The 12,016-nt window shown below is 39.1% G+C and overlaps 1 protein-coding gene across 1 annotated transcript in view; it reads left to right on the top strand.

Moving 5' to 3' along the window:
- Positions 1-12,016, top strand: part of nlk2 (nemo-like kinase, type 2) — a 35,686-nt gene that overhangs the window by 13,790 nt on the left and 9,880 nt on the right. Inside the window, exons 2-7 of the mRNA XM_059330704.1 lie at positions 1,730-1,859; positions 2,170-2,225; positions 5,273-5,379; positions 8,289-8,374; positions 9,740-9,949; positions 10,572-10,673. Coding sequence (XP_059186687.1) covers positions 1,730-1,859; positions 2,170-2,225; positions 5,273-5,379; positions 8,289-8,374; positions 9,740-9,949; positions 10,572-10,673 — 691 coding nt within the window. The remainder of the gene's footprint in view (positions 1-1,729; positions 1,860-2,169; positions 2,226-5,272; positions 5,380-8,288; positions 8,375-9,739; positions 9,950-10,571; positions 10,674-12,016) is intronic.

Raw genomic sequence — 12,016 nt, 5'->3', positions numbered from 1 at the left:
AAGCAGCGTTTGTAAATGAGGCCGCTGCTCTATCTCTCAACCATATTCAGTTTAAATACAGATTGAGGTCCTCATCTTTTACAACAAGTAAATGGAGAAGGGGACTTCTCTAACTTCTTGACTTTTTGCAAATAAAAAAAAGAGCATATCAGGCACTTTTGAAATGGAGAAGATGAGAAATAAAACCCTGTTTCTGATTTTAGAGCCGGTTGGGGAAAAGTAAAATGCAAATGATAACAATGATAATAATAGACTGAGCATTTCCAGTAATTTCAAGCAAAATAAATGCCTTAAGCCATACCCATCACCACTCCATAGCACTGTGGCTGTTGTGTACCCATTAAAAGTTCCTCTGGTTTAAAAACGTGTTTGGAGCACAGTCTTGGTGAAACCTGGGATCTTAGTCCACTGCCATCTGTTTGCCTCGACTGATCCTATTTTAAAAGGATCATTGGAGGTTGTGCTACAGTGTGTAGAGTTGGAATGCTCTACTTACACCTGCTGTGTTCCTCATGAGGCTTTGATCTCTGCATTTTTGCAGTTAAAAGATTATCTGACTAATCACTAAGAAAGGTGCTCAACCAACAAACACTATATGCTCCTTGATGTACGCCTCATGTATTTGATTATGTATTTACCATGATCAGAAGGATCACCAAAAACATTACATATCATCCTTTTGGGACAATGAATATCCACAGCATATTTCATGGAGTTTCAACCATTAGTTTCTGGCATATCTTGTTGTAAACCAGCCTCTGGAGAACCTAAGTGTCCATACCATAGACTGTGTAAGTAATGGAGCTTGTCACTGTGACGTCACATATTGGTTTGTGGTCCGTTTGAGGCATCGAGTTCAGCGTTGCACTCGTTGCCATCTTGTTTTCGGAAACTGGGAGCAGACCATATCTGGACTGTGGAGGAGGAGAGGGATCTGATCACTGACTACAGCCTCTCTACACCTCAACCTGACTGACAGAAGCTGCTGCTAATTCAAGTTAGCATTAACTGGGATGTTAATTTTGGCTAGCAAAAAACAAAAAACAATATGTACGTTACTTACCTGAAATCTGAAAGGCGACTCCTTGGAGTGTCTGTTAGTCCAATCAAACACTGAACAAGACATTTTTAATGAACAAAACATTCAAATAAACTGTCATTAAGTGAAAATACAGTGAAAGGGTCAAAGTTTGGAGACCAAATCGGTAAACATCCTTTTAAAACACATTTTTTTAACTTTATTGACACAGTGCAGTGGATACGCATTTCTTTTCTTTTTTCCTGATGAGGGCTCGCCTTGTTAGTGACCTGTCAATCAAAGGTAGCCACGCCCCAAATCATACGATTCTTTATCTTCTATTTTCTTCTAAATGGGGCCATTATTTACACTATTAACATCAAATTGTCTTGAAGATTTTTTACTAGCGATTGAGATCATAGTGTTGTCCTAAAAAAAATTCTCTTGTAATAAATCAAGTGAGAAGTTTTCTCATTTTGTATTGAAATTAATGGACTGAAATGCTTCTGCAGCTGCTGTCAGCGCCCCCTGCTGGAATTTTTCTGCTCAGACCTGGAGGTTGCCACTTGATCCGTACCAAATATCATGGATCTTGCCTGTAGTCACAGAGATTGAGTGATTGTTATTTTTTACTGTATCAACCTAACATCTACAATAAACAGGTGCCAAATCCTAATTAGAACCATTTAATCTTGTTTGTCCTCTTAACAGGTCAGTGACGGACCCAAGAGATGGAAAGCGAGTTGCCCTCAAAAAAATGCCCAATGTCTTCCAAAACCTTGTTTCTTGCAAGAGGGTATTCCGGGAGCTGAAGATGCTATGCTTCTTCAAACATGAAAATGTAAGTACACAGCAATGCTAAGATGTGTCATCTATAAACACACTTGTAGACCCACTTTCTATGTGGTGAGGTCTGGATCCTGAGCTAATTGTGAAAGACTGCTACAGAAAAGCCCTTCCTCAGTACATGAAACATACTTCTGTTCATTCTCTTGGGATTACTATGGCAAGCAAGACAGGGTCATGTCTCTGACAATTGTATAGTAATGTTAGCCTAGTTAGTAAGGCCACTGAAAAATAGAATAGAGATGTCTTCAGCTGTCTCCTTCTGCCACCTGTTATCAACATAATCTGACTTTAACTCTCCTCAGGTGCTCTCTGCTCTGGACATACTACAACCTCCACACATCGACTACTTTGAAGAAATGTATCCTTTACCATTGATTGATTCAAAACAGGGTCCAGGGATTCCTGCATTGCTATGTTGAGCAGTTGTTTTAAACCTTGTGGCCAGACAGTATAGATTATTGTCAGGTAATGGAACAGCGCTGTAGTGCCTTATCAATTTTTTAGATTAAATCTGTGAAAAGAACAAAATATAGATGGCCCTGAGGTCAGTTTGAGTTTGATAGTTAATGCTGTGCAGGCTGAAGATTATGGAGTTAGATTTGTGCCAAAATGTTCAAACACCACTTGTTCACATTCAAACCAGCAAATATTAATCAAAATATAAAATTCAAAATTGAAACAAAAATAATAAAGTCAAAGACAAAATTCAAAACTTGCAAACACATTTTTTGTGTAATTGCAAAAGAAATCCCCCTTTAACTCTTTGAATAACGATTCTGTCTTTGTAATGCATTTTGAGCTGAGCTGCAACTGACCTGTAAGTTTAAAAAATAAAATGCTCTCTGCTCGTTTAGTGCGGACTGCGGAGAAAAAAAAACTACAGTTATTCAAAGAGTTAAAGACAGATTTCTTTTGCAATTACACACATAATTTGTTTGGGAGTTTTGAATTTCGTCTTTGACTTTATTTTTTTGTTTCTATTTTGTATTTGATATTTTGATAAATTATTTTTTGTTTGAATTTGAAAAGGTGTTGTTGGAACATTTTGGCACAAATCTTACTCCATAGAAGAGGAGATGGAGGCAGTTAGTCACTTGACCAAAAACTTCTTTTTTTGGATCCATCTGAAGAAGATGGTTGGTTGGACCCTTGAATTTAAGAGCCTGCTGCTGTGTTTTTGTTGGAAGAGGGAGCATGACACATATTTAGTCCAGGACTAACTGGAGGGAGATGGTAGAAGATTTGCAGAGTATCGAGGCTCAGGCTGTCAGTGGTTCCCTTTCAAATGAGGAGATCAGAAAGGCTGAGATGGAGATTTATGTCTGTCAAAGAAAGGGGTTTTGTGATTACTACTGGGGATTTCCATGGGGTCCAGCCGTATACACGCGAGATAACGAGAACAAGCGCTAATCCTGAACATACGGGAGACCTCGAGATCGGGGCGGAAGTGTATTACGTTGATTGTGAGTCGGACTTCCTGTCTGGTGCGATCTACTCTTTTTAGATTTACGAGGTTTAGCAGCGGCTCGCAGAGAAAATACAAAATGCTACGGAATGCTCGCGCTGCAGAGCGGAGAGCCGCAGCTGGGACGCTGCTGAGACGTTCCACAGCGCGCTCGGTGGAAATGGTCTCATTGGCAGCGATCAGCAGCGGCGGCCAAGGCCGTAACGCGCCCGGTGGAAATTAGGCTTTAGATAGCTGAATCCAGGAATGAAGATGGCATTCTGAGAGTTGGAGGGGTTGCGCACGCACACACCTGAAACCCTCCACTTTACACCAGTGCGACTAGACATACGTATCATCTCTTCAGCAACAACTTTCTGTACTTCTACTCTAACTGACAGCGTTTCAGGCATTTTTTTTGTGAGAATATGATTTGTGGGTTGGGCTTTAATTATGTTATTTGAATAAATTTTAGGCTTGCGTACCTGAAACAAATTGATAAGTTTATCCCTCTCTTCCCGCCGTTCAAAATGGCCATTTAAAAAAAAAAAAAAATTCTAATATTTTTATCCCGCGATTTTGTAACCCATTTTATCACCCAATTTGTCCTACGACATGATCCTGGGGGGCGCTACCTTGTCCCTGTCGGCCTGGGGAGAGCCCTGAACTGCCACATGCTTCTTCCGATACATGTGGAGTTAGCAGGCCGCTTCTTGACACCTGACAGGGGGAGATTCCCCGGTGGGACGTAGCGCGTGGGAGGATCACGTTATTCCCACCGGTTCCTCCCCCCCCCCCATCAGGCGCCCCGACCGACCAGAGGGAGGCTCTTTAGCGACCAGGATCAATGCATGTTTTTTTGAGAGGTCCCTGTAAGGGGATCCTCGGGGGACACGGGGAGAACATGCAAACTCCACACAGAAAGGCCCTTTTGCCGACACTGACCAGCTCTGCGGACACCGGAGACATGGAGCTGGGGACACGCCTCCAACGCCCACAGCGTCCTGGCGGGAATCGAACCCAGGACCTTCTACCTGTGAGGCGAGAGCGCTACCAACTGCGCCACCGTGCCCCCCCCCCCAAGAATTAGCTTGCTAATTCCAACATGTAGGGCTCAGAGGTATGCCAGTATTAAGAGTTATACTGGCATATTTTAGAAAGAGATATGTATTTGAGACAATGTCGGCATAATGCAACAGTGTGTTTGGACCTCTGACCGGCCCGCACAGGTTACTAGTAATTAGTCCGGCTCGCGCACACTCAGACGCACACAGAGAGATGATCTGGGGACGGGACTGATACAGGGAGGTAGGCACGTTTCTCAATCATGCTGAAATTGATTAGAAGCAGAGAAGTTGGGAGGGCTGCAATGTGACATTAGCGCAGCACATGAGACTATGGCATATGACAGGATATGAGTTTTGGTCAATATCGCCCAGCCTTACCACCATGTCATTCCATTCATGCTACACTTGTTACAGAGAGCTGCTAGTACTATCATTATTATTAGTCTTTTTTATTAGTATCACTAACATTACTATGGATACTTTTTCTTTAATTTTCAATCCATTATGTTTACTGCTACCATGGCCATTAGTCTTATTCCTTCTATTATTACTGCCACTATTTCTGTTAGTACTGCGTTTATGTGATTCTATTATTTTCCCCACCATCAACATTACTAATATCATTAGTCATAGACATCTTTATAGTGTTAGCACTATAGTGGTTGTCATTGTCCCTCTCCCCTCTCACATTCTGTCAGTTGTAATTTTACTTTGTTGATCTGTTCTGAACAAACGACATCTATTGCATGTGTGTTTGTCCTGGGAGAGGGATCCGTCCTTTGTTTCTCTTCCTGGGGTTTCTTTTTTTTCTTTTCCATGTTAAAGGAAGGCTTGTCTTGATAATACAGCACACTCAATGGTATTCTGTTTTTCCCTTAATGTCCGACATCTCAGCTATGTGGTAACTGAACTGATGCAAAGTGACCTCCATAAGATCATTGTCTCACCACAACCTCTGAGCTCAGACCATGCCAAAGTTTTTCTTTATCAGATTCTACGAGGTAGGTCGTCTTTTAATTCTCTTTCAGGTCATCTTCTTGGTATTGTAATGCTTAGTTCATTTATCAGATTTCTATTAGATGTTTTCACTTTAAAAGCAATTAAGTTAGACAACATTTCCTGCAAGAAATGTAATGTTTAATTAATTTTGTATGAATGGTTTGTTTGCATGTTTCATATGATGGCTCGACCAGACAGAAAATTGAAAGGGTTGATGGAGACAACGATACCTCTGAGCAATAGTTGAAATTGGGGATGGGAATAATTAATCGATGATCGATTAATGGTCGTTAAGAATTTGGTCGGTCACATGGAATTTTTAATCTATCTAACTGAAACACACCGAGCCTTTAGTTCTGCGGCCGTACGTCAATAAGCCAATGAGCTAAAAATAAAGCTACAGTTTGCAAACTGAAAGTTGCAATAACAATTATAAAACACAGAGAAAACAAGATTAATTTGAGCAAAACTATTTTACTGTATCAGACCCTGTTGGCATGAATTACTGATTAAACTTATTTTAACACATTTAAATATGAAGATTACTGTGAAAACTAACCTTATGCCTCTTCGGGGCTAAAACATAAAACCGTGAACTCCTGACATTATCTTTACAGTTTAAACTAGTTGATTTAGCTTTACCATCGACAGGATCACGTCTCTTTTCGTCCTTTCAAAATAAAAGCATCAGTTTTCAAAAACAGGCTTTTGCATAGTTATGTATATATCTTTTATTTTGGCCAATATATGTATGCAGCGATTAATCAATTAATTGATCGTTAACATTATAGATAATTGAGTTGGCAGGTTTCTTCCAAACGCCCATGCCTAGTTGAAATAGAATAAAATAAATGTGCAGTGATTGGTTGTAGAGCCTGCAAGGTTGGCAACAAATATGTACAGATTTGAAGGATTTATCAAGCTTGAATGAAAGGCCCTAACCTTAATGTTGGGGCTGTTTTAATGTTGCTTTTGTGACATGTATGAAGTGCTCATGAAAATGCAAGCCATTTTATTCACAAATATTCAGGTACCATTGCATAGTGTAAATCCACCTGACAACAGCAGAGAAGTGGAAGAAACATCCTTCAGTAAGGCAGCGCTGCCCTCTGCTGGATGAAAACTCACTCATGGTGATTAGAATGTTTGCATTGCTACATTAAAGTGCAACTTGCATCTTCCTGACCGCAGTGAATAAATGTGTAGGAAAAATTTGGTGGGCACTAGATTTAAAAAAAACTAAAACATAAATATGCACAACAAGACATTTTCATTTCCACATCAAACAAGAGAAACCAGAAGTGATTTAGGATTTAACATTAATGTCTATATGGATCACAATGCTAATTTTGACACTTTAGAGGTTGAAAATGTATATTCTTACGCAGCCTACCGATCCTCATACCTGTGTGTCTAAGAAATGGAGTTGCTGTGTGAAAAAAAGTGCGCTATGGGCAGCTGAAATCACAACATTACAAAGTTAGCTACCAGCAAACATAAGAACCACCTACTACTGCACTGAAGCAGAGTCAGTGACGGTCAGAGACAGTGTTTTTACAAGCATTGCTCAAATGGCTGCTTTTCCCTTAAATCTAGTAATTTAGAATGAACCTGCAAGTTTGTCTTTTACATAATTTTACGCTTAAAAGCTTTGATGGACAATCAATGTGCTAAATTTAGCACATTGATTGTCTTCATATTATACTGATTAAAACTGAGGTGGATCTGCATCGTCAAGGAGAAGTTTGTCCAAATAAGCATGTCTCGAGAGGATTTTTTTTTTCAGTCCAGAGGAGATAAGTAAGTCTGTAAAACATAGCAAATACAGCTACATACAATGTAACTAGTAGAGCACACTCCCAAATCAGAAGCAAAATTCAGTGGGGTGTTATGTGCCTTGCTCAAGGGTCACTTCAGTCCTTGACATGTCAGTCCACTTCCTAACCTCTAACCTAAGGACTGCGCCCAAGAGCCTTGTTGAGCCTTACAATGAAGATACAACAGCCTTAATTGAAGCCTACCAACATTACTAATAGGTCACAGTGAGCTGTTATTAAAATGGTTTTGTCAGAATGCAGTGAGGACCCAAGTGCAAATAAGAGCTGGAGTTTTGAAGTTGGCAAAATGTATAGGTAAAGGTGCCAGGCCGTAGACTTTTATAAGCTATGATGCACATTTTAGTTGACTAAAAAATGTTTTGCTGCCATTTATAAACCACACATTTTTACAATTGAACAACAAAAGAATACAAATTTATTTTGGCCTACACCAATGACAAATTACAATTAAAACATAAAGAAATAACTATTATTATAACGTATAATTTTTGGTCAAAGTCACAAGGAGCTGCTGCAGATGGCCTGAAGAGCCACATGTGGCTCTGGAGCCGCAGGTTGCCTTCCCCTGTTTAAGACTAAGCCATTATTTAAATTCTGGCTTTATGTAATAATTTATAGTGTAAGTGGCATTTTTAATTTGTCTCATGCATCAGGAATGCATGTTAAAACAGCTTCAGCATATAGAATAATTATGATAACAATTAGACATGCAGGCAGGTATTAACAGAGCTTAATGTCTTTCATATTTCATAGTCCTTCTGTCCCGGCTTGGAAATGACTTTTCCAGGATTTTCCCCCCAGTTGATAGACATCTGGCTTACACATGTGGCAGAATTACCTGACTGTAGTGGTGATGTTTTTTTTACAAGAAAACATGATGTTCTGTACACTAAGAAAGTACACATTAATAATAAATGAACAGTCATATATTACATATGAGCAGACACCAGTTTGAACAACTAAGTCAACCATTGCAATATCTGGTTTAAAAGAGACTTAAGATTGTAATATCTAATATTTGATAAAATATTCTTTTCTGTTGTCTCTTTCTCCGACACAATCCCAATCACCAGGACTTAAATACCTTCATTCTGCTGGCATCCTGCACCGAGACATCAAGCCAGGCAACCTCCTGGTCAACAGCAACTGTGTGCTTAAGGTGCGTGGAGCACGTTATGTCTTTCTTCATGAGATTTGGACCAAATCAAATACTACATCTAACTCCGGGATATCGCAATTACAATTATGGAAAACCTGTACATTCTGTAATCTGCAATACATGTTATCTTTGAAGTCTTAAAATGTTCAGTTTTTGTTGAAATAATTAAATTCAGCTCTATGATGATTTTACAGGCTGTATCTGATAGTGTTTGCACTGGAATCCATTTTATTGTAAGGTCAATGGAATAAACTCATACAATCCCTCTGAAAATTAGACGAGAAGTAGCAACCAAATGGCAGGGACAGACATGTGACACTGCAACATCAGTTGTGTATCTTTTAGGTTTTAGGCTTAGATTAACGTTTAATTAAAACAGTTGGATAGGTTATATTTAGGTTTATACAAAAATTACACATCACTGTCAATGTTTTTCTTTTTGGGGTCCATGAAAGCATAACTTTATACCTGGTAGGAGTCTCCAAAGTTTGAAATGTTCAAATCCTACATAGAGGCTTAAACTATGTACCTTTTAAATAACTATAGAGTTTTTTATATGATGTAGTATAAGGGCCACATTTAGAGAAAAAAAAATGAGATTAAAGTTGTAAATATTTAACTAATTATGAGAATAAACTCAAATATTTAATAAATTATAATAATAATGAGTTGTTAAAATGAGGGCTGTGGAGCATTTCGTAGAAATGTACTTTAATATAGGTTTCACAAACAACATCAGCATCACATTATCATAACTATAAGGACTTTATAAAGAATATGCAAGAAATTGCATGTTTTCTGCAAAAAGAACCAGATGGACTTGGAGGAAACCGCTGCTTTTGTGGAAGGGGAAATGGCTGGAAGTGGTCGACTGCAGTATAACTTCCGTTTTAAGTAGAACAGCCTACCAATTCTGTACGACTTTATTATCGTAATTAATTCAATATTTAAGACTTTAATCTTGTAATTTTTTTTCCTTCTAAATGTGGCCCTAATACTCCGTCTTATTTTCAAAATGTCTTTTTCAAGACTTTTAAAAATATAGATTTTACATTTTTATATGCATTGTACATGATGTTCTTCAAGACACATTTGGGGATATGGAGCAAAAACTCAAACTACCTTCATGAACATTTGCTGTTTAAGTTAATAAATTAAATTGCACTAAACAAATGCAGGCAGCTGTAAAAGTGCATAGTTGGATAGCCCAAGTATGTTCAAACAATGTCAAACTGCTACATGGTGCAACACAAACAGTGGTTGTTCCCACTTACTGAGCTACAACCTCACAATTGAGTAAAACGGTGAGGAAAAAACAGGGGAAACATAAGGTGTCAACAGTAACCTCTGAATGATGTGTTCCAGATCTGTGATTTTGGCCTGGCCCGAGTGGAGGAGTCAGATGAGTCACGGCACATGACTCAAGAAGTGGTGACGCAGTACTACCGAGCTCCTGAGATCCTCATGGGAAGCCGCCATTACACCAACTCCATCGATATCTGGTCCGTGGGCTGCATCTTCGCTGAGCTGCTGGGGCGACGCATCCTCTTCCAAGCCCAAAGTCCCATTCAGCAGGTAGCTCAGTGCTCTCTGAGTTAAGACAAGAGAGAGCTTTATTCATCCTCATGATTTCTGTACTGAATTGCATAAATACTGTATAAAGTGTATATGATATTAGGGATGGGCATTTTAAAGAAACCTGCCAACTCGATTGATTATCTATACCATTAACGTTCAATTAATCAATTAATCGCTGCATGCATACATGGGGAAAAATTAAGATATATATACATAACTATGCAAAAGCCTGTTTTTATAATGGACGCTTTTATTTTGAAAGGACGAAAAAGAGACTTGATCCTGTCAATCGTAAAACTAAATCAAGTGAGATTAAATTTTAGGAAAAAAATCACAACGAGTTAACTGTTTTATGTTTTAGCCCCTGAAGAGGCATGGGGTTAGTTTTCACAGTAATCTTCATATTTAAATGTGTTTTGTGTTTAAATACGTTTGGGATCAATTTAAACTCAGTAATTCATGCTAGCAAGGTTTGATACAGTAAGCTTGTTTTGCTCAAATTGATACTCAGCTCATTGGCTTATTGAGCACAGATTAAATACTCAAGACTGACATCTTGTGTGTCTTAACAGGCAGAAACAAACTTGTTCTGTTGTCTTTTTCACCTTGTTCCTTGTAGCTGGATTTAATCACTGACCTGTTGGGGACTCCCTCTATGGAAGCAATGAGGACCGCATGTGAAGGTGCTCGTGCACACATTCTCAGAGGACCTCACAAGCAGGTAAGGAATCTATTTTTACAAAGAGCTTTCCCACTTGTCTTTTTGAGAAGATGAACTGATACTTGGGTTTTCAATTTTAGAAATAGAATTTGATCGGTTTGTTATTTCAACATATTCATCGTGTTTGTCGTACAGCAGCTGATACTGCAGTACAGACTCTGCAGTCCTGCATGTCTTCAGAAGCACAATTTATTAACCACTCAAATATGGTTTTGGCTGGAAAGTTCTCCAAGATGAAGTCATATTTGAAAATGGGACCTGCATGCAACTTATTTTGGTTGAATGTTGAATCAAAAAGCTATGCAATATTTTGTTTGCAAATGGCTTAGCTATCCTACACATAGCTAACATATATAATTATTCTAGCTACCTACAGGCATTCTCTTAGCTTTGTTAGCTCAGATGTGGTTTTTAGAGTATGACACATTGCACGCTGTCCCAATAACGCCCCACCTCAAGTGGCAGTACATGTATTTTATTACTCTTGTGTCATGACACCCTGCCGCCTGCAGTAGCATCATGCATCTTTCTGACTCCTCCAAACAGGCCTGTTATGGCAACATTAAGTAATGACTCCAATTACATTTGTCATGACCTGGCTCGAAGGAGATGACAAAAACTGAAGAAATGCAGTACATAGCCGATAGAAAAATAGATTTATTTAGATAAAGTAACACAACCTAAAGTAATCAGTGGTTTCAGTCATGTAAATGTGGGTGTATTGATCATGTAGGGTGGGGTGTTGTGAAGTGCAAATGAATGAAACGCCGAAGGAACCAAAAAAGGTGCGGACGCTGGCGAGGGAAGCGAGAGAGAGCCCGCTGACAGCCAGCTGCCCTTTTATCAGATCAGGTTGATGGCATTAGCTGATTCCCTCGGAAAAAGACAAACACTTGTGTCACCAGATTAAAAAAAGGGGGCCGTCACACCACCCCCATATAGACACACACACACACACACACACACACACTAACTAACTAACTAAATTATCACAATACACAAATTCGCCTGAAGTTATCCCCCCAGAAAACTAAATAACAAACACTGAAACAAAACAAACTCCAGACAGTACTAAAAAACACAAACACTAGGAAGAAAAACAACCTGAAACCCTCCGAAAATACTAACAATTCAAAGGTAAGCCACTGACCAAAAAATAAACAAATGACCCAAAAATGAATTAACCTAAAAAAGAAAAAAAAACACAACCTTCACCCTGCCCGTGTCCTGTTCCTTTCCCACCTGACCTCAGCAACCCCGGTACCTGGGAAGCAAATTAAGAGAACAGACACAACAAGAACATGTCACATTCACAGCTCCCCTCTCTTGGCTCAGTCCAGAAT

Source organism: Centropristis striata, chromosome 4 (assembly GCF_030273125.1).
Source record: "Centropristis striata isolate RG_2023a ecotype Rhode Island chromosome 4, C.striata_1.0, whole genome shotgun sequence".
Lineage (NCBI taxonomy): Eukaryota > Metazoa > Chordata > Actinopteri > Perciformes > Serranidae > Centropristis > Centropristis striata.
This window is presented reverse-complemented; position numbering and strand designations above follow the sequence as displayed.